We start from the raw sequence: 22,774 nt of genomic DNA, 5'->3' as shown, positions 1-22,774 counted from the left end.
TAGTTTTTGAAGCTTAGTTGCTTCAGGGCCATTTTTTATATCAGCTTGTTGGCTTTTGTCTCTGATAGGGTTTTGGCAGATTGCAGCCTTCCTATCCGTTCCTATCTAGGTAGTTTTTGGGCCCCGTCTTTGCTCAGCCTGTCTTTCTGTGTAAGTGTTTTCATCTTGCTTCACCGTCATTATATGTGGGGGGCTGCCTATTGCTTTGGGGTCTGCTATGGGGCAGTTAGATTTCCCCTTTCCTTCTTTAGGCCTATGTATCTCTCCGGCTGTGATCGAGGGGTCTAGGTCATCGTAGGAACCCCCCATGGCTACTGCTAGTTGTGGTGATAGGTTCAGGGGTCTGCAATCTGATAGTTGCCAACTTCTCTGGTTTTCAGGACTAGCTAGCATTTCTGTTTTTGCCTCCTACGGTGACTCAATCATAACAGGTTAGGTTCTCATGGTCATGGAATCTAGAGGCTCAAATGGATCTTAGGTTAGGGTGTTGGGCATGGTGTTGAGGTCCCAAGGAGGCCCCTGACTGCGGAGTTTAGGACGAATCCTGGCTGCCGAAGCCATAAAATCGTTTGATCCAGCGGTGGCTGGCCAGGTCAAGATAAAAAAAATAAATAAAAATAAGGTGCTAAGAGCTGATATTTATACCTTTAGTGTGCTGGGGATAAGGCCCTGTTCTAGACCTTTTGTAAAGGTCTAGGGTCTGTGCTGCACTGGGATGGAAGGGATCATGGGTGCCTGGAGAGTCCCAGGGCGTAAACCTTTTCCCAGACCTCGGCACAGATGGCCTTGGTTATTGGTTTTTGGCTTTCCTGAAGGGATTGGATTACCCTATCCGAGAGCCATTTGGCTCTTAGGAATTCGGCCTCAATAACCATGCTGCCAGGCTCCATTTGCCTATGTCCGGGTGTAGCAGAGGACCTTAGTGAAGGAGGTCGCTCTTTTTGGGGTAGAAGCCAGGGCCTTCCTGTGCCATGGCAAGTAGGGCACTGTATCAACTTCTTCCGGGCCACAGAGGGGCGATTAGTATTGTGGGAACTCGGCCCGTCCGGATTTCCTGAAATGTTTTTTGCCCGCATCAGTATGGGTGGGCAGGCATATGCGAGGTTGGAATCCCACCATTGGGTGAAGGGCATTTATTCCTTGCACTCCGTCCATGTGGTTGAGGGAGACGAATACCCCTGTATTCGCATTTGGCCTGTTGGCGACTAGGTCCACCTCATCTTGAAGCTAGGGACAAGAATACCGTCTGGTCCAGGCGCCACTCCTCCGGATGAATGTCTTCTCGACTGAGGAAATCTGCCTGGGTGTTGTCTGATCCTTTCAGATGCACTGTCCAGGAGAAGATCCTTGCTTCTATTGCCTTCAGGCCGGCGTATTTCATACCCTCTTGGATAGAGATAGGCCACTGTGGTCATGTTGTCCGAGTAGATGCAGACGTGGCGATTTTGGATTAGCGATGATGACGTTTTTTAGCTCTTTTCCTACCACCTTCAGTACTCTCAGATTTGAGGAACTGGTGCTGATGCTCGTCAGCCATCGCCCCTGAAATTAGGATCTCTCTACTACTGCGCCCCAGCCTCGTTGCCTGGCATCTGAGCAGAGTGTTTTCAGGGGAAGTTAAACCCGGCTGACTCCCTTCTAAAGATTTCGGTAATTCAACCACCACCTCAGGGCCGGTTTAACCTGACCAGGGAGGGGAATCCTTCCGGACAATGGAATTTGTCGCCGCGTAGGCCAGGCGGATCCTGGAATGTAAAAAACACGTGGCTTTGCAGAATTTGGGCGTGGGCCTGAGCCCAAGAAACCGCCTGGGTGCATGTGGTCAGATCCTAGAGCATACATTGACTCTGAGGGTCGGTGCCCGCTGGTCCCTGAACCAGGTTCTTTTGTGGACAAGGTCGACCTGACAAACCTTAGGTAGGAAGGATGTCTTTCCCCTTGAGTCCGAGAGAACTTCCAGAAGCTTCCTTCTCGTGGAGGGATAGACCAGGTTCGGTATCCAACCCAGGGATTTTAATATCCCCGGAGTCTTTCCTACGTCCATCTTCTGACATGAGATAGAAGGTACAGTGAGGAGGAAGTCGTCCAGATATAGGACAACGCCAATCCCCTGGCGCCGGATGAAAAATCACTGCTTCCGCCATGATCTTGGAGAGAATATAGAAACTTGGCACACACTATATATAATTTCCAGTGAAAAGGTAGTTTTTAATGTACAGTACATACAGTATAGACGTTTCAGTCACAATGACCTTCATCACAGTACTATGTATTGTACTGCTATCATTTGCATTATGCTCGAAAGGAGAGCCAAAAAAGGTAAGTTTCCCCCCCGGGAGTAGGGACAAAAGGCACAATTACGCAGAGTCGGACCGGTCAGTGTGCAGCATATGGGGCAATGACACGGCGTCTACCGTGTGTATATAGTGTGTGCCAAGTTTCTATATTCATATGATTAAGGTCTAGGATCCTACTTGCTGCACCACCACTTATATAGCTGTGCTAAACGGTTTTTGTATTGTATGCACATGGTAATATGCACCCTTCAGATCTACCGTTGTCACTACCCCCCTGTGACTCCATTTTGAATTGCCTGTACCAGACCAATTCGTTTAATGACTTCAGGTTTATGATGATTCGGTTTTTCTCTGATGGCTTAGTCACCAGGAAGGGAAGTGCGTAATGGCCATGTCCTTCTCCCGCTTTAGCCCCCGCGCGTTCTACCGGAGCAGATCTCTTGGTAAGGAGCCCTGAAGGTGTGGAGGCTGTAGGGAGGTTACCCCTAAGCATTACGGGGAAGGACTCTCGAACCCAATTTTTAGTCCATCTCCTATGGTACGGTGGACCCACTGATTTGTGGAGATGGACTGCCAGCGGGTGAAAAAAAAAAAAAAAAAAAAAAAAGAGCGAGAGACCACCCCCAACCGTGCGTCATTGCTTATCTGGGGTCTGTTGATGGTTAGGGACAAGGATGTTCCTGCCGTTGCCCTCTATACTCCTCCTGAGTATGTCAACAGGACCAGGGATTCCCAGCCAGTCACTCATGCCGGTACTGGCCCAGCCTCAAGCTGCTTAGCAGCTGTGATCTGACGAGGGCATGCAAAATCAGCTTAGAATAGCTGTTGACAGAAGTTTGGTCACGGGAGGGACGAAAAATCCATCTCTTAGGATTTCTATGTTCCGGAAGAGATCCTTTTGTCCGAAGTCTTGTCCAGGATGTTATCCAGGACAGGCTTGAACACATAGTGGCCCTGGAAGGGGATGGCGCACCATTTGGAGACAAGTCGCCTCCCTTAGGATTTTAACCAGGGCACTCCTCTAAAGGAGTTAGAAAGGACGGCCGCTTTTGCGGCTACCCGGACCTGACGAAAGCTGTCACGCTCAGCCTAGAAAAGCCCGAGACCTGTGAATTACAGGCTGGTCTTCCGTTGTTTAGCGACCGCTAGCGGAAGCATCGGCTAGGAACCTCGTTGCTTTCTGCAGTAGGGGTAGGGAGTCAGGTATCTTCCCCTGAGGTGCACTGAGTCTGTGCGTAATCATAGAGACAGGGCATGTGGAAGCTATATTAGTTTCTAGCAGATTTGCAGAGGTGTCCCAGGACTTCCTTGATAAGCTCTCAAAAAAAATTTTTTTTTTTTTCTTGATCCATTGGACGTTTGAGCTGGGAGAAGTCCTCAAAGGGATTGGCTTTTTTTTTTTTTTCCCCAGGGAGGCCTCCTTTTATGGAGGATCAGATTCTGTACGTTCTCATGTACACGACACCGTGTATTTAACTTCTTCCTCCTCCACCCCTATGGTGCTCTTAACCATACTGATTAGCTCACCCATATTCTCGGAACCAAGTGATATTTTTTGTTCCCTGGTTTTAGGGGGTGGAAGAGGAACCCTCAATCTCCTGAGTGTCCTCTGAATCCGAGGACTGAATTTCGCCTGAGTCAGATCCTATTGGAGCTTTCTTCCTCCTCCTAGAGGGAGGCGGTCTGGGAGAAGGGAGCCATGGAGGAGTGAACCTCCTGTATTATGAGGGATTTGATGCTATCCAGGAGAGAGGGCTGCTCAGCGTGAAGGACCTCTCCATACAGGACGGGCAGAGCTTTCCCCATATGTCGAGGGAGTCTGGCAGCACACATTTTACACTTGTGGCTGGTCCTCTTAGGGTCAGAGACTTATTTCTCCCCATATTAGAGAGAGAGAGGTATGCTACGCCATTTTACAAAATAAATGCTGGATAGCCAGGGCCGACGCCTGCTACTTACAGTAGGAGGGGGTACGCTGGGCTCCGCCGACGCAGAGAGAGAGGGCTTGTCACCGTCCATGCCGTCCACAGTCAGTGTCAGACAGGTGTCTTACCTGGCGATCTCCTCACCCAGACCTTGAAAGATCGAGGGTCCAGTGTTGTTTGTGCACCTCCTCCTCCCTTTGGCCCAATGGGGGGGGAACCACATGAGGACACCCCAGAATGTGACCGCCGGTCCCAGGAGTAACGCGCCCCCCGGCACGCGCACCACCATGGAACACATAGGGACAGACCGGAAGGAGGCGCAGGAGAGTCGCGAGTCCCACCATGCAGGCGGAGACGGGAGCAGCCACCAGAGGAGGAGAGCAAGGCCCCCAACCTCGGCTGCCCGGCCTCTGACAGGTATCTCCAGCTGGTACTGGACGTGGGGTGCTCTGGATCGCCGGCCACGGCAGCACCATCGTAGACCTTTTCATGCCCCATAGGGGACAAGAAAACACTGGTGGTTGCAGGAAGGGGAGGGGTATTTAAACTCTGTGTTCCTGTCCCCTATTAGGGCGAGGAAGAAATCCTCCGATGTAGCTGTCGTGGAAGGGGACTGGAGGAAAAAAAAAAAAAAAAAAATTCAAAAAACACCAGAATTAAGTTTGTTTGGTCGCCGCGACATTGCATTAAAATGCAATAATGGGCGATCAAAAGAACGTATCTGCACAAAAGTGGTATCATTAAAAACGTCACCTCGGCCCACAAAAAAATAAGCCCTCACCCGACCACAGATCACGAAAAATGAAGACACTACGGGTCTCGGAAAATTGCGCATTTTTTTTTTAGCAAACTTTAGAATTTTTCTCCACAACTTAGATAAAAGAGAGACCTGGAGAATCATAATGGAAGGTCAGTTTTAGCATTTAGTGAACCTAGCAAAAAAGCCAAGCAAAAACAAGTGTGGGATTGTACTTATTTTGCAATTTCACCGCACTTGGGAATTTTGTTTTCCAGTTTTCGAGTACACTACATGGTAAAACTAATGGTGTTGTTCAAAAGGACAACTCGTCCCGCAAAAAATAAGCCCCTACATGACCATATTGATGGAAAAAAAAAAAAAAAAAAAAAGTTATGGCTCTGGAAAGAAGGGGAGTGGGAAAAAACGAAAAAAAAACCCAAAAGCTCCAGTCATGAAGGGGTTAAAGTCATTTTGAGGGGTGTACATGACAGAAAATACCCAAAAACGACACCATGCTAAAAACTGGACCCCTCAGGGTACTCAAAACCACATTCAAGAAGTTTATTAACCGTTTACGTGCTTCACAGGAACTGAAGCAATGTGGAAGAAAAAAATTAACATCTAACTTTTTTTTTGGGAAAAAATTTTACTTCAGAGCCAATTTTTGTGTTAAAAGAGAAAATGAACCACAAAAGTTGTTGTGCAATTTCTCCTGAATACGCCGATACCCTATATGTGGGGGTAAACCACTTTTTGGGCGCATGGCAGAGCTTGCAAGGGAAGGAGCGCCGTTTGACTTTTTCAACGCAGAATTGGCTGGAATGGAGATCGGACGCCATGTTGCATTTGGAGAGCCCCTGATGTGCCTAAACAGTGGAAACCCTCAACAAATGACCCCATTTTGGAAACTAGACCCCTTAAGAAACTTGGATGTGTGATGACCACTTTCAACCTCCAAGTGCTTCACAGAAGTTTATAACGTAGAGCCATGAAAATAAAAAATCATTTTTTTCCACAAAAATTATCTTTTCGCCCCCAAATTTTTATTTTTACAAGGGTAACAGGAGAAATTAGAACCCCAAAGTTGTTATGGAATTTGTCCCGAGTACACCCATACCCCATATGTGGGGGTAAACCACTGTTTGGGTGCATGGCAGAGCAATGCAGAATTGGCTGGAATGGAGATTGGACGCCATGTCACGTTTGGAGAGCCCCTATTGTGCCTAAACAGAGTGTGTGTGTGTGTGTGTGTGTGTGTGTGTGTGTGTGTGTGTGTGTGTGTGTGTGTGTGTGTGTGTGTGTGTGTGTGTGTGTGTGTGTGTGTGTGTGTGTGTGTGTGTGTGTGTGTTTTAACCCCTTTCTGACTATTGGATTAATAATAGGTGTCTTATTGACACCTCTCCATTATTAACCAGGCTTAATGTCACCTTACAATAGCAAGGTGACATTAACCTCTCATTAATCCCATATGCTACCACTATATGGCAGAGGGAAGAGATCATGTAAGTGCCAGAATTAGCACATTTTACAGATGCGCCTATTCTGGGGTGGCTGGGGGCAGATTTTTTTTTAGCCGGGGGGGCCCAAAAACAATGGTCCCTCTCTTAGCTATTAATATCTGCCCTCAGTCACTTGCTTGCCCTCTCTGGTGGAGAAAATTGGGCGGGAGCCCACGCCAGTTTTTTTCCACGAATTAATCCTTTAACTTAACACCTACAGCTCCAAAGTTTTACACACACACACACACACACACACACACACACACACACTCTACTAACATGATTAGTGAGGGACATCTATAAATCTAACTGTTCTGCAATGGCTTACTGTATGTACACTATGTGTGGCGCCCCTGAGGCTCAGTCGCCACAGAGGTACTGCACCTTCTCCTAAGGTGTAGTGCCCCACCACCTAGGTAAGTTGGGAACTCCTTTCCTCGCTCCAACACCTGCATCCCCCACACAGGATAGTTCAGCACTGACCACATTGCGGCTTCATGCTTAGAGGGTAGCAGAGCTCCTTTCGTGGGTCCTTGCTTCGTAACACGAGATGTGCTGGGAGGTGGGTGGATTTGAGATATATAAAAGGTTGGGAAGGTTTAGAATTACAGGTCAGTCTGACAGAAGGTCAGTCGGGTAGGAAGTCACTCGGACAGGAGTGAGGATCCCTGGAAGAAGGGATGGAGGAAGGAGTGCTGCAGCTGCCTCAGTGACCTGAGTCAGCTGGCACGGGAAAGGAACAGAAGGAGAAAGATGTAGAACTGCAACCTAAGCTTCCATAAGAGAGAGAAGGAACAGCGCGGAACGAAGGAGTAGGAGAACAGAGAGGAGTTGTGGGTTGGAAGAGGAACCCTGTCTATAGGTTCTCAGCGCAAGGCCGGGGCCCGGTCCCCGAGGTTGTATGGACACTTATGGTTCTGCAGCAGACACCGGTGGAGTAGTTGGCTGTAAATGCACTACTCCCATCCAAGACTTGGGGCACAACAGCAACTGAATAGAGAGCCAGGACTTCAGAGAAGGGAGTCCCCTAGAGAGGCTACAGCTGTCTGTCATACAAGTAGAGTTGTTAGGAACATCTGACAGAAGGAACTTCAGAGTACCACGGTACTGGAGCTCTTCACACTAAAAGGCGCAATAGAGGAGTCGTTCAGGAGAGGTACATGTTGGCGGGGTGTTGGAGAGGAGAATCCTGACTTGCCCGGGAGATTGGTGCCTGCCTCCGTGCAGAGTCCTCCGGGGTAGAGACTCAATCAGTGTGTACCACGAACTGTGAGTAAAGCTTTGGAACTGCAAGCCCTGGTGTCTTCCATTCATTTGTGCGCCAACCCCGTCAGCACTGCTACATCTGGGTACCAACATTCCGCACACCGCCTGCGCCTATACACTGCCCTGGGGTTACAGCTTCACCTGTGGGGAGCTACACCATCTATGCTGCAACACACCATCAGCCCCAGAGGATCTGCACGCAGCGTTGGCTTAACATCTTGCTTGCCAAACACCCAAGGTGGCGTCACAAACTATGACAAACCACCATTGATTTGGGCACCCAGGGCCACGGACCGGGTCACAGCTGCCGTGACAAATCTCACTGACACCGGCCCGGTACCGAGTACCCCACAGCCCTGGGAGGGCGACCCAATTGTCTAATATCCTGTCGAGTTTTGTAATGATTTTACAGATGACTGATAGCCCTAACTCACGCCCTTTCTGCAGGAACTCTAAGATAACAGTGATAGACACTTCGCTGGAAAGGCCCGCTGAAAGGAAAGCTAGAAATTTCTTCCACACCCTGGTGTAGATTTTGGTTGTGGCTTCCTTCTTACTATGTAAGAGGGTATCAATTAGACTATCTGAGAATCCTCTTAGTTTCAGTAGCTGCCTCTCAAATTCCATGCCGTGAGGTGTAGGCCCTTGACCTGAGGGTGATAAAAGGGTCCTTGCGAGAGTAGGTCCCGATCACAAGGGAGGATCCATGGGTCGGAGACTGACATGGCTCTCAGCCATGAAAACCACGGCTTCTTGGGCCAAAACGGGCTATTAAGATCACATTTGCTCCTTCCGCCCTTATTTTTCTGATGACCATCGGTAACAGTATCATCGGAGGAAAGGCGTAGGCCTGGTGAAATGTCCATGGGGTTTGTAGGGCATCGAGTATATCCGAATTGTCTGTTTTGTACAGTGAAGCGAATGTTTCGACTTGCCTGTTGTCCTTGTAGCGAACAGGTCTATCTCTGGCACGCCCACATGACCGTTATCATCCTGAAGATACGTCGGCTGAGCACCCATTCCCCTTGATGTAGGGTATGGCAGCTGAGAAAGTCTGCTCTGGAGTGGTCTACTCCTCTGATGTGCAGAGCTGACAGGGACAGGAGATGTTTTTCAGCCAGATTTAGGATTTTTTCCACGATAGACATGAGAGACTCTGATCGTGTACCTCCTTGGTGATTTAGGTATGCCACTGAGGTAGTTTTGTCCGACTGAATCCTTGTATGGGTTCCTTGCAGCTGTGGAAGAAAGTTACATATGGTGTGATATATAGCCTTTAACTCCCTCACATTTGATGAATCCTCTGCTTCAGCCTTGGACCACTGTCCCTGAACTATGTTCTCATCTAAATGTGCTCCCCACTTAAAGGGGCTAGCGTCCGTTGTAACTATATTTGAGGGATCAACCACCCATGGGACTCCTCCCGAGAGGTTGTTTGGATCCAGCCACCATGCCAGGGAGCCGATTACCTCCGATGGTAGGGACATTATGCCCTCCAACTGTCCCTGTAGTCTTTCCTCTTCTTGCAAGATGGCCCACTGCAACCTTCTAGTATGGAACTGGGCCAACTGAACTGCAGGGATACATGATGTCAGGGAGCCAAGTAAGGACATACCCTCCCTCAAGGACATCCTAGGACTGCCGATTGCTGTACACACTTTATTATAGTTAATTTCTGTGCTTGTAACGCGACCGCCACCCGGAGGAACCGTTGATGCATATATATTAATATTCATCCTTGAGATCCAGGACTGCCATGTAGCACCTGGGAAATAAAACTTTTATGGCTGATCGTATGGACTTCATTTTGAAGGTTCATGGTCTCAAAAAGGCATTCAGTTTTTTTAAATTATGGTTCTAAAAGAGCCATCTGGCTTAGAGACCAGAACTAAGGGGGAGTAAAAGCCCTTTGCCCTTTAGTCTGCCGAATCCTCTACTAGAACGTGTTTGGACAATAGGCCTTTAATTTCCAACTCTAACACCTCCTGCTGAGCCTGGGACTTTAGAGAAGTCAATAGAAAGGAGTCCGGAGGACTCCAGACAAACTCTAATCTTAAGCCAGATGTCATGATGTTAATGGCCCAGGAGTTAGCCGTTATCATTGTCCATTGATGGCTGAAATGCAATGACCTGCCACCCACCGGTAGGTCAGAGACCCCGGGATTTCTCTCCATACTTGAAGAGACGTTTGCCAAACAGATTTGCCTTCTGTTTGAAATCCTTATTGCCCCAACGGTCTTAAGTTCTATAATCCTTCCTCCTGCCGAACGACGGCTTCCTGAAGGCTCTCCCTGACCGGGTATAGCGCAGAGTTTGGATTTGGTCTGTGTGTCACCTTTCCATCTTTTCAACCACAAGGCCCGGCAGACTGCATTGGTTAGTCCTGCCGTTCTGGCCACCAGGCGGAGAGAGTCAGCTGAGGCCTCCGATAGGAAGGCTGCTGCGCCTCTGATTATAGGGATGGAGGAACGCAGTTTGTCTCTGGACATCCCGTTCTTTATATTCTCCTCTAATTGGTCTAACCATACCATCATGGATCTCCCGGTACATGTGGCCGATATTGCTGGTTTGAAGGCCCCTGTGCATGTCTCCCAGGACCTTTTGAAAAGTGCATCCGCTTTGCAATCTAGGGGGTCAGAAAGCATTCCTGAATCTTCCACTGGCAAGGAAGATCGGCAGGAAGTGGAGGCTACGGCTGCATCCACCTTGGGAGCTTAGCCCAGGAGGCCAGATCATCATCAAAGGGATATCGCCGCTTGGATGTTGCGGGTATGAACCCTCTCTGCCCCTGCTTCTCCCATTCTTTCTTCACCAGCTCATTTATCGCTGGGATTACTGGGAATGCTCAACTTTCCACTAGGTGATACCTGCAAACATAATCTCCTGAGGAGTCTTAGGGTCCTTAGTTTCTGACAACCCCATAGTGTTCCACACCGACTTGACCAGGTTGTTAATGCTGTCAGTCAGCAAACACGGGTGCTCCTCTTCCTCTGAGGACAATGACTCCTGTGTCAAGTTCCCCGCTGTCTGAAGAGGATCCGGACCTAGGTGAGGTGATCTCCCTGCTGGGCTTTAGTCCTCCGATACTACTGGAACCCCCCAGGGCCTGTAGTTCTTCTCTAATTATCAGTCAGATGTCCTCTGCCCTTACTGAGGACTCTTCCTGCAGGGTATGCCCAATGCAGATTTGACAACTTCTTGGGATAACTATCCGGAAGGGGCTGGGAGCATAAGGCACATTACTTATATTTCGATTTTTTGGTCCTTTTAGCCTAAAGTGTATACAGAAAGATGGGGCCCATCAACTTGACAGGTGTGATTAATAACACTCACCCAGTGAAGCTTGTCAGTATGGTACTGGCTGCTGGGGCAAAGGTACAGGCTGAGACGTGGAGCGACTTGACTTCATTTCCACTTTTGTCCATGGAACCGCTGTGCTTGGAGCATCCACTGCTGCTTTTCCAGCTACTCTGCGTGGAGGCACCACTAGCTCCTCAAGTGTGTGCAAAACAGTCACTTGAGGATGACATTGCTGCGCACCAGTATGCCCTCTGGCAGGTGCTTTTATGCAGCCCCCCTCACATGCTGGACCTTTTTTTTTTTTTTTTTTTTTTTCACTTCCGGGTCCTGTGGCCCCGCTGACTGCGCAGCCGCTCTGTACAGGTGACGCCACATCTCCCTGGTACTCCTGGAAGTTCAAACAACCACTTCGGGGAGCGCTCTGCAGATCTGCGCACGAGAATGCCGGCTCTGTGCTCACGGCCGTGCGCATCTTGGCCTCTGCTAGAACGAGGGATCCCCGGCCCGACCGGTCCCGCGTCTCTTTACTGCAGCACTACCGGACCGGCCCATAACACGGCTCTCACCCTCTGCGGGTCTCAGGTAGGGCGGCTTTCATTGCCATATAGTGCGCTGACCCTGCATGTAAATCCAGCTTAGAATGGCTGCCATAGATTCGCCAGGCCCGCTTTTATGCTGCGCTGCCCCTTCACACGATCCCGGCTCCTGGCCTCGCAGTGTGCCACCAGCTGAGGGGGGAGCTGAATACGGAAGCATCCGCTTCTGGATAAGTGACGGCTCCTCCAGCAGCACCGTGCTCCCCACGTTAGCCAGGGCGGCCATACCCGGACCTTGGCCTCACGCTGTCCTTACCAGACGAGGGGGGGGGGGGGGAAAGCTGATTAACAGGCCTCCCCCGACGCTTCCTCTGGCACTGGAGCCCCAGCCGCTCCGCAGAAACCACACAGGCGGCATCACAGCCAGATTACTCTTCTCTCTACAGGTTCCCTCAAGAACAGGAAACCAACTGAGGGACAGAGGGGGACCGCCCCTTTTATCTCTGTAGGTTTTCTGTTCCTAGGGGCAGATCCCCTCTCAGAGGGTGCTGTCGTGGCGAAGAGAAAAATATAGGTATATATGTAAACAAAAAGGAATGTAAAATGTGAGTAACAGTCTAATTGGTTAAGAGTGATTTTAAAGAGGTGTTACTGATTGCTGATGAGATTTCTATGACCCAGAAACACATCAGAGAAGGTCTAATGGATGAGCAGAACATGTTCTAATGGATCGAAAATAAAGGATTTGTTTTTATAAGTGGATGAATTGTATCTCCAAAGCAATAAAGTATTAGCGCCCCCCATTTCATGAGAGATTAGTGCACAATCTGAATTCCTTACGATTGAAAACAAAACGGAATTTATGACATGGTGTGAATACATTAAACCAGGGCTCGAGCCATGCCAACACATCTCCTGCAGGGGTGAATAAATGTATATTACAGCCATCAGCCACGCACAGCTTAGAGATATATCATGGCACAGGTGTAATGGTTTTGTATCGTTTATCACAATCCTGTTTGAAGCTAGCCAGTTTTAAGAGAAGGTTTCTAAATCCAGGGGTAGGTGGATCCTCCAGGTGGTAAGTTCTATAGAAAAGGACTTTCAATGCCCAAAGTCATTTGAACAGTTTCGGTTGGAGGAGAATGTTGTGCTCTAGAGGCAAAAATGGTAAATCATACGATTGTGAAACGACCGGACTACACCACCGATAAAGCAGCCACAGCCGGTGACTGAGAAGAATCTGTGACTTCTCTGCATTTAGTGGTTACTACTCACCTGGGTAGTCATATGTAGGAATCTCCTCTTTACACCACTCATCACCCCTCACATATGTCTCTGTAGTATTAATATGGGTCAGATCTTCACCCTGAAACAAATACTGTAAAAGTCAAAGTCACATCTATGATCAGCTCTAATCCTGCCATCTCCACCGTTCTCATCACACAAATATAAAACATATAATACTGGTAGATAAAACAAGACTGAGCACAAGACCTTCACAGCCGTCTACACATCATAGGGGAGATCTCATGACACCTTCTCTCCATCTACCTGGTGATCTTGAGGAACAATGGGATCTTCTTGTTTACAGTCCTGTGGAAGAAGAGGATGGGGCCATCTTTCTGGTGTTTTCCTCTTACTGGATAGATCTGGAGGAAACACATACAGGGACTGAATTCATTCTTTATATACAGATAATTATAGGCCGTGTGTATATAGTCCTGTCTATTACCTGGTGATGTGAGGGGCTGGGGAACCTCCATCATGATGTCCTTGTACACAACTTTGTGTCCTTCTAAATACCCCCACTCCTCCATGGAGAAATAGACAGCGACATCCTGACATCTTATGGGAACCTGACACATACAATGATACCGTCATCCCCCTATTCCTTCATAGCGTTACTGTACAATGTCCCAGCATTCCCAGCAGTGTCACCTCTCCAGTCAGCAGCTCAATCATCTTGTAGGTGAGTTCTAGGATCTTCTGGTCATTGATGTCCTCATGTATCAGGGGGTGAGGTGGAGGCCCTGTGATTGGGCTCAGGGGTCTTCCCCATCCCTCAGACACAGGGCCCTGACAGCGCTCACTAGAGGTCTTCTTCACCACTGTGTAATCCTGGTTATGGAGAGACACATTAATAAATCTCACTACAGACATTTCCAGAGTCCTCACCTCTCCAGTTCTGTCCATCTGTTATTCCCATACATAAGAATGATGTAATGTGACGTCATCAGAATCTCTCACCTCTCCAGTAAGCCGGAAGAGGATCTCTAGGGTGAGGTGTAATATCCTTTCCGCCATCTTGTCTCTGTCCATATCCATCTTTGATGGGTAAATCAGGAAAATTCTGTTCTATAGAAGATTAGAAGATCTTCACTGAGAAGATCCGATATTGTAGAGACCTGAATGAGAAGATGAGCCGATGTAACATCATAAAATCCTGTGTAATAATACAATTACTGGAGATAATAAGGGAAACATGTGAGGAGATTAAATACTGCAGAATAATGTTTTCTCCTTTACATTGTAAGAGGGTCACTGGTAATGTGCTGGAGGGGAGATATGTTTCACTGATGTTGTCAGTGATATCAACTTAGAAATTTGCTCCAGCATGTTTTGTGCTGAGAAGGGTTAATCAGCTATGACACGGCCAGGTTTATTGTGAACAGCTAAAGAGTTGGGAGGGACAGCTTAACACCATATCTCCATCTTATGGTGTGGTTCAGGAGAGAAAAGGGAAACCTTTGGATTTACTGATTGTTTTATGTGTGCTCTTGAGGTGAGCCGACCTAAAAAGCTGGGCTCTTGCTTAAAAGAGCTGAATGCTGTTTTCAGAGCGGGCAGAACCCACAGTTATATGGACTGTAATCAGTGTTGTTTGTTTAGGCCAACAAGATTGAATATGTATTTTGTTGTGTGCTGGTTTATTTAACCCCTTAAGGACCAAGCCACTTTGTAGGTTAATGACCAGGCCTTAATTTTGAAATCGGACCACTGTCACTTTATATGGTTATTACTCTGGAACGCTTCAACGGATCCCTCCGATTCTAAGATCATTTTTTCCCTGACATATTGTACTTCATATGTTGGTGGTAAAATTTCTTCAATATAACTTGCTTTTATTTATGAAAATAACAGAAATTTGTCAAATTTTTTAAATTTTGCAATCTCCAAACTTTTAATTTTTGTACCCTTATATTAGACAGTGATGTCACACAAAATTGTTAATAAATAACATTTCCCACATGTCAATTTTACATCAGCGTAATTTTGGAAACAATTTTTTTTGGTTGAACGTTATAAGGGTTAAAAGTGGACCAGTGATTTCTCATTTTTCCAACAAAATTTACAAAACCATTTTTTTTTTTTTAATGGAACACATCACATTTGAAGCGAGTTGGGGGGGGGTTGTCAATATAACAGAAACTCGTAGTTACTTACCGATAATGGTATTTCTCCGATCCCATGACGGCACCACGGAGAGAGGGATCCGCCCTCAGGGGCAGGAAACCTACAGATGAAAAAGGCAGTACCTCTCTCGCACATCAGTTGGTTTACAGAGCATTACACAGAAAAACTAATCAAAATAAGCTTAATAAGAGGCACCGCGTGGCTAAGTACTAAAGCTAACTAGCTCATTCTAATGTGCACACCTGTGTGTGAAAGGGAGGGAATGTATGGGTGCCGTCATGGGATCAGAGAAATACCGTTATGGGCAAGTAACTACGATTTTCTCTTTCCCACATGACGGCACCACGGAGAGAATTACAAAGATTGTACATCTAGGGAGGGACCACTGCCTCCACAACCCTTTTCCCAAAGGTGAGATCTGAAGAGGAGATCAAGTCTAGACGGTAATGTTTGAAAAATGTAGAGGGGGAAGACCAAGTGGCAGCTCTACATATCTGGTCTTTTGAAGCGCCGGCTTTCTCTGCCCAGAATGATGCCACTGCCCTGGTTGAATGGGCCCTTACGTCCTCTGGGATGGCCGCCCCGCAAGAGGAGTAGGATAGGGTGATAGCCTCTCTTATCCATCTCGCCAGCGTGGCCTTCGATGCTTTTTGACCATTCCGTGGACCCTGAAAGCAGACAAACAAAGCCCTATCCTTCCTAAACTCCCTCGTGGTTGTCAAGTATTGGACCAGGCACCTTTTTGCATCTAAAGTGTGTAATACCTCTTCTGTTTTGTTCTTGGGATTGGGTCAGAAGGAGGGTAAGGAGATCTCCTGGGTCCTATGAAACTGACGCTACCTTGGGGAGATATGTCGGGTCGGTTCTAAGAATTAACCTATCATCCAGTAGTTGCGTGAAGGGTGAGTGGGCAGGCAAAGCTTGCATATCACCAATTCGGCGGGCAGAAGTTAAGGCTACAATGAGGGAGGTCTTAAGGGAAAATATTCTTAAGGGAGCCTCCGCTAGGGGTTCAAAGGGAGATTTGGTTAGTGCGTTTAGCACTAGGTTTAGATCCGGGGGGGGAAAATCGGCCTAGATCTACTTGAGGCTCTAATAAATCTCATAACCCACCTATTTTTGGCTAGGTCATGGTTACACAAAGCTTCCAAGGCCATCACCTGTACTTTTAAGGTGCTGGTAGCTAACCCCTTTTCCAACCCCTTCTGTAGGAATTCCAGAATTTTGTCTATTGGGATTTCCTCCGTCGGGTCAGAGCCTGACAGGGACATGAATTTTTTTCCCATACGCTTTAGTGGTTACTGGCTTTCTGCTTTGTAGTAGCGTGGATACCAAGTCTGACGAGAAGCCCCTATTACTTAGGAGTTCCCTCTCAAAAGCCAAGCTGTCATGTGTAAGTTTTTTATATGGGGGTGATACACTGGTCCCTGGGATAGGAAGTCTGGAGTTTCTGGTAGAACCCAGGTATCGGTTACGGACATTCTTCTCAGCCAGGGGAACCATATTCTCCGTGGCCAGAAGGGCGCTATCACCACTACCGTCGCCTTGTCCCCCCATATTTTCCTCAGAACTAAGGGGATGAGAGATATTGGAGGGAAGGCGTAAGCCAGATGATAATCCCAGGATCGTGAAGGCATCCAGAGCTACTGGGCCCCCCGGGGATCGATCAAGCAGAAGGTTTCCAACTTCCGGTTCTGCTGTTCGCAAATAAGTCTATTTCTGGCTGGCCCCAGAGTTTCACAATTTGGCTGAAGACTGACTGGCTTAGTTCCCACTCCCACTGTTTTAGGCGTGTTCTGCTTAAGAAGTCTGCTGTTCGGTTTTCCGAACCTTTTATGTGAAGGACTGTCAGGGATTCTAGATTGTGTTCTGCTAAGTGGAAGATGGACTTTGTTACCTCCATCAGCGCTCGAGATCTGGTGCCCCCCTGGTGGTTTAGATATGCTACCACTACCTGGTTGTCTGAAAAGACCCTTGTAGGTTGGGAGCGAAGTGAATCCAGAAAGTGAACGAGAGCTAGTTTTACTGCCAGCAACTCCTTCATATTTGAGGAAGCTGACTCTCTTCCCTGAGTCCAGGGCCCCTGCGCCACCTGGTTGTCTAGATGTGCACCCCACCCCCAGGGGTTTGCATCCGTAGTTAAGATCTTTGTCCCTGGTAACGCCCAGGGAACCCCCTTGGTTAGATTGGCTGGGTCTGTCCACCATGTTAAGGAACGTATTGTGTTTGGTGAGATGTCTAATTGCCTGTCTAAATTGCCGTGTAGGGAAACGTCTGCGTCTAATATTTTCCACTGTAAGTCTCGCATATGGCTTGGTGCCTACTGTACTGCTGGCATGCAGGCTGTCGTTGACCCTAATAGAGACATTGCCTTTCTCAGGGTAGTGACTGGGGAAACTATCATTTGTGACACCATCTGTGTCATCTTTTGAATCTTCGTCTGCGGAAAATAACATTTTTGTTCAGTCGAGTTCAATATTATCCCCAAGTACTCCTGCACCTGACTTGGTACAAGTCTGGATTTGGGTAAATTCAGCATCCATCCTAGACTCAGTAGTGATCTCATGACCATGTCCTATTGCTGTTTGCAGTGGTGAAAGGTGACACCTAATACTAAGAGATCATCCAGGTATGGGACTATCAGGATGTTTTGCTCTCTTATGTGGGCCATTACTTCTGACATTATCTTTGTAAATACCCTTGGAACAATAGCTAGCCTGAAAGGGAGGGCTCTGAACTGATAATGTTTTATCTCCACCTGGATCGTCACCGCCACCCTGAGGTATTTCCGGTGGTCTCTGAATAGGTACATGGTAATATGCATCTCTCAAGTCTAATACAGCTATGAAGCAAGATGGGGGAAGTAATTTTACACAGGATTTTATTGTCTCCATTTTGAAGTGTTGAATTTCCAGGAACTTGTTCAGTCTTTTTAGATTTATGATCGCCCTTGTACAATCCGTCTGGCTTTCTGCAAAAGGAAGAGAGGGGAGTAGAAGCCTTTGCCTCTGTCCTGGTAGGGGACTTCTTGTAATACGTTCTTCTCCCTTAGATTCGTAATCTCTTCTTGCAGAGCCAGCCGCTCGTGTGATGTCTTTTGGGGCGTTATTACAAAAGAATTGTTTGGGAGGGTGTTGAATTTTAGCCTTAGACCTTCCTTTATTATGCTTAGTATCCATGAACTCGCAGATACTTTTTCCCAGGCCTGGAGAAAGTAGGATAATCTTCCCCCGACCCGGGGAGTTCCTTCATTGTGGCTTTTTGTTGTCGGGGGGCTTTATGTTTAAGAAACCCCTTTATTCTTGTTCCTTCTATCCTCCCATCCTTCTTTGTTCCCTTTTTGGGGCTTTCGTCGCATGAACCTTCTGTTCCGAAAAGGCCGTTTGTATGCCTGACTAGGCAACCCGGGAAAGGATTTTTTCTTGTCCCCTGCCTTGTCCAGGATGTAGTCTAGCGTTGGGCCAAGTAAGAATTCCCCCTCGCATGGGATTGCGCATAATTTGGTTTTTGTGTATAAGTCTCCCGGCCAGCATTTCAGCCATAAGGCGCGACTTGCGGCATTCGAGAAGGCAGCTGTTCTGGCTGCCAGCCTGGTCGAGTCTACTGACGCATCCACCAGGAAGGCTGATGCCCCCTTCATTACGGAAACTGACCATTGCATTGTTTCTCTTGGGACTTTTTCCTTATTTGTTAATCTAAGTGATCCAGCCAGAGCATTAGGGCACGTGCCATGCAAGTGGCTGCTATGGCTGGCTTTAGCCCCCCTGCTGCCGCCTCCCACGCATTTTTTAAAAAAGTTTCTGCTTTTTTGTCCATTGGGTCCTTCAGGGTGCCCTTGTCTTCGAAGGGCAGGGCAAATTTTTTAGAAGCTTTTGCAACCGCTACGTCTAATTTAGGTGCTTTACTCCATAGGGAGCAGGCCGGGTCATCAAAGGTGCATTTCCTCTTGGGTGTTAGGAGGACTTTTTTGTCTGGCTTTTTCCCACTCTCGTTTAATTAGGGAGTGGATTTTCTCATTGATCGGAAAAGCTCTCCTTTTTTTGTTCCAGCCCACCGAACATCAGATCTTGGGCCGTTTTCTTAGGGCGTTCATCTACCAGCCCCATATTTGTCCTCACTGCTTTTACCAGGGTGTCCGTTTCTTCAATGGGAAAGCAGCTGCGTCCCCCTTCTGAGGATGATGAAGAGGATTTGGAGGATGATGAGTTACTTGAGTCAGATAGTTCGCTTCCTGACTCACTAACGCTGGACTCTGGTGATCCATGTCTGGATCTACGCTTTTCCTTTGAGGTTCTAACGCGTTTTCGACCTGGGTCCTTATTAGTGTTTTGAGATCTAAAGCAAACTCGGGGATTCCTCCTGTATTGTCTGCTCTATGCACGCCGCACAGAGCTTTTTCTCCCACGTAGTGGATAGCTCCTCCGTGCATATAGCACATACCATGTGCTTGGATTTGGCTGTGCATTTACGCCCCTGAAACAGAAAAAATTAACAATCGCACATTGCGAGCAGGCATTCACGGAGATCACTCACCCTCCTTGTGGAACGAGAGATACAGTCTCGGGCGTAGGGATTATTTCCACCGCTGAATCCACTTCTGCCTGTGCTGCCAGGGTGGAGCTTTGGCTGCGCCACGATCCTGTGTGACCGCTGCTGCTGCGCTGCTGGGAAGAGTTGCGCTGGCGCTGTAAATGCTGGCGCTGTTCCTGCGTCTGCCGCGGCCCCTGCTTCGGGGACCGCCACCGCATCTCCTTCTCTTTCGGCTTTTCGCTCATGGTGACTGCTCCTTTCCCCTTTAGTGGGGTTTTAAACATGAGTGCCCTCTTTTTTTTTTTTCTTCCCCCTTTTGAATTTGGCGCCGCCCTCTACCCAGCGGTCCCCGTGCCCCCGCCTGAAGTGGCCGCCCACGCATGCGCACTGTGGATTTCCCAGCAGTGCACTGCGGCCTCATCTTTAATGTCGCTGTGCTTGTGCGCGCGCGACCCGCCGGCGTCCTGTGAGCGCCCGGTGCCAGCATTCTGCACCCGCCTGCAGAGGCCCCGTCTCCCGCGGCTCCCGGTGGCCGCCGCCACCCTCCACCGCTCCAAAGCCCTGTACCTTGCGGCTCCTGGTTTCCGCCGCCACCCCCCTCCGGGTCGCTCCGCGGTGCAGCCGAGGCCCTGTATCTTGCGGCTCCCGGTGGCCGCCGCCACCCTCCACAGGCTGTCCAGGCCCGGCACTCAGCGGGGGGGCTCTCCTGTAGTGACCGCCACCACTACTCGTAGGAGGCAGCATCCCCCCCCCCTTCTTTTCCTGGGATTGGCAGACTTGCTCCATCTTCACTGCCTCTCCCCACTCACCCTCAAGGCCCGCTGACCCCGGTGGCGGTGCTTCGGGGAAAGCCCGCACAAGGCCTTGATCCAGCCGAGGCAGGGAGCCCCGCTGCCTATTACCAGACTGGCTCGGTCCCCAGCATCCCGCGTCGACTGCAGGTATGTGCTGTAGGTTCCTCGTCAGGGACAGGAAACCAACTGATGTGGGAGAGAGGTACCGCCTTTTCCATCTGTAGGTTTCCTGTCCCTGATGGCGGATCCCTCTCTCCGTGGTGCCATCATGGGGGAAAGAGAAAATACCCAAAAGTGACACCATTCTAAAAACGGCACCCCTCAAGGTAGTCAAAACCGCATTCAATAAGTTTATTAACCCTTTAGGTACTTCACAAGAATTGAAGCAGTTTGGAAGGAAAAAACAAACATTTAACTTTTTTTCCCCAAAAATGTTACTTCGGACAAAATTTTTTTTATTTTGTCAAGGGTATCTGAAAATGAACCACAATATTTGTTGGGCAATTTCTCCTGAGTACACCGATACCCCATGTGTGGAGGAAGACCAAGCTTTAGGCGCACGGCAGTGCTCGGAAGGGTAGAAGCATCATATTTGAGGTTTTGAATGTCAAATTGGCTGGAATTCAGAGCGGATGCCATGTCGCATTTGGAGAGCCCCTGATGTACCTAAACAGTGGAAACCCCCTATAAGTGATGCTATTTTGCAAACTAGACCCCCCAAGGAACTTATCTAGACGTGTGGTGAGAACTTTGACCCCCCCAGGTGTTTCACTAAAGTTTATAACGCCCGGACGTGGCAATAAAAGAAAAAAAAAAAAATCATTTTCTTCACAAACATGATCATTTAGTCCCCATTTGTTTTATTTTTCCAATGGTAACAGAAAGTTGTCCAATTTATCCTGAGTATGCCGACAACCCGTATGTGGGAGAAAACTACTGTTTGGGCGCATGGCAGAGCTCGGAAGGGAAGTAGTGACGTTTTGGAATGCAGACTTTGATGGAATGGTCTGCTGGCGTCATGCTCCGTTTGCAGAGCCCCAGATGTGCCTAAACAGTGGAAACCCCAAGTGACTCCATTTTGGAAACTAGACCCCCTAGGAACTTATCTAGATGTGTGATGAGAACTTTGAACCCCAAGGGCTTCACAGAAGTTTATAACAGAGCCGTAATATTAAAATCATTTTTTTCACAAAAATGATCTTTTCACCCCCAATTTTTATTTTCCCAAGGGTAACAGGACCCCAAAAGTTATTGTGCAAATTGTCGTGAGTACGCTGATACCCCATATGTGGGTGTAAACGACTGTTTGGGCGCATGGCAGAGCTCGGAACCGACCTCCACCCGCAGAGCCGCACTCCACATAGAGAATAATGGAGCCTCAAGCACCGACCTCCACCCGCAGAGCCACACTCCACATAGAGAATAATGGGGCCTCCTGCACCGACCTCCACCCGCAGAGCCGCACTCCACATAGAGAATAATGGAGCCTCCAGCACCAACCTCCACCCGCAGAGCCGCACTCCACATAGAGAATAATGGAGCCTCCAGCACCGACCTCCACCCGCAGAGCCGCACTCCACATAGAGAATAATGGAGCCTCCAGCACCGACCTCCATCCGCACTCCACATAGAGAATAATGGAGCCTCCAGCACCTACCTCCACCCGCAGAGCCGCACTCCACATAGAGAATAATGGAGCCTCCGGCACCAACCTCCATCCGCAGAGCCGCACTCCACATAAAGAATAATGGAGCCTCCAGCACCGACCTCCACCCGCAGAGCCACACTCCACATAAAGAATAATGGAGCCTCCAGCACTGACCTCCACCCGCAGAGCCACACTCCACATAGAGAATAATGGAGCCTCCAGCACCGACCTCCACCCACAGAGCCTCACTCCACATAGAGAATAATGGAGCCTCCAGCACCGACCTCCACCCGCAGAGCCACACTCCACATACAGAATAATGGAGCCTCCAGCACCGACCTCCACCCGCAGAGCCGCACTCCACATAGAGAATAATGGAGCCTCCAGCACCGACCTCCACCCGCAGAGCCGCACTCCACATAGAGAATAATGGAGCCTCCGGCACCGACCTCCACCCACACTCCACATAGAGAATAATGGAGCCTCCGGCACCGACCTCCACCCGCACTCCTCATAGAGAATAATGGAGCCTCCAGCACCGACCTCCACCCGCAGAGCCGCACTCCACATAGAGAATAATGGAGCCTCCAGCACCGACCTCCACCCGCAGAGCCGCACTCCACATAGAGAATAATGGAGCCTCCAGCACCGACCTCCACCCGCAGAGCCGCACTCCACATAGAGAATAATGGAGCCTCCAGCACCGACCTCCACCCGCAGAGCCGCACTCCATATAGAGAATAATGGAGCCTCCAGCACCGACCTCCACCCGCAGAGCCGCACTCCACATAGAGAATAATGGAGCCTCCAGCACCGACCTCCA

The 22,774-nt window shown here is 48.8% G+C and overlaps 2 protein-coding genes across 2 annotated transcripts in view; one reads left to right on the top strand and one right to left on the bottom strand.

The window, feature by feature from the left end:
* LOC141059299 (uncharacterized) overlaps positions 1-22,774 on the top strand; it is a 779,988-nt gene that overhangs the window by 203,147 nt on the left and 554,067 nt on the right. The gene's annotated exons all lie outside the window — the stretch shown is intronic.
* Positions 1-22,774, bottom strand: part of LOC141059312 (uncharacterized) — a 73,230-nt gene that overhangs the window by 34,063 nt on the left and 16,393 nt on the right. Inside the window, exons 2-6 of the mRNA XM_073555639.1 lie at positions 13,813-13,970; positions 13,504-13,683; positions 13,298-13,421; positions 13,117-13,214; positions 12,841-12,931 (exon numbers count right to left, since the gene is read on the bottom strand). Of these exons, the coding sequence (XP_073411740.1) occupies positions 12,841-12,931; positions 13,117-13,214; positions 13,298-13,421; positions 13,504-13,683; positions 13,813-13,890 (571 nt within the window). The 5' untranslated portion in view covers positions 13,891-13,970. The remainder of the gene's footprint in view (positions 1-12,840; positions 12,932-13,116; positions 13,215-13,297; positions 13,422-13,503; positions 13,684-13,812; positions 13,971-22,774) is intronic.

The sequence above is a fragment of the Dendrobates tinctorius genome, unplaced genomic scaffold (assembly GCF_039654945.1).
Source record: "Dendrobates tinctorius isolate UK_male_01 unplaced genomic scaffold, ASM3965494v1 ptg000226l, whole genome shotgun sequence".
NCBI classification, from domain to species: Eukaryota; Metazoa; Chordata; class Amphibia; order Anura; family Dendrobatidae; genus Dendrobates; species Dendrobates tinctorius.
The sequence above is the reverse complement of the archived record's forward strand: the minus strand, read 5'-3'. Positions and strand labels throughout refer to the sequence as shown.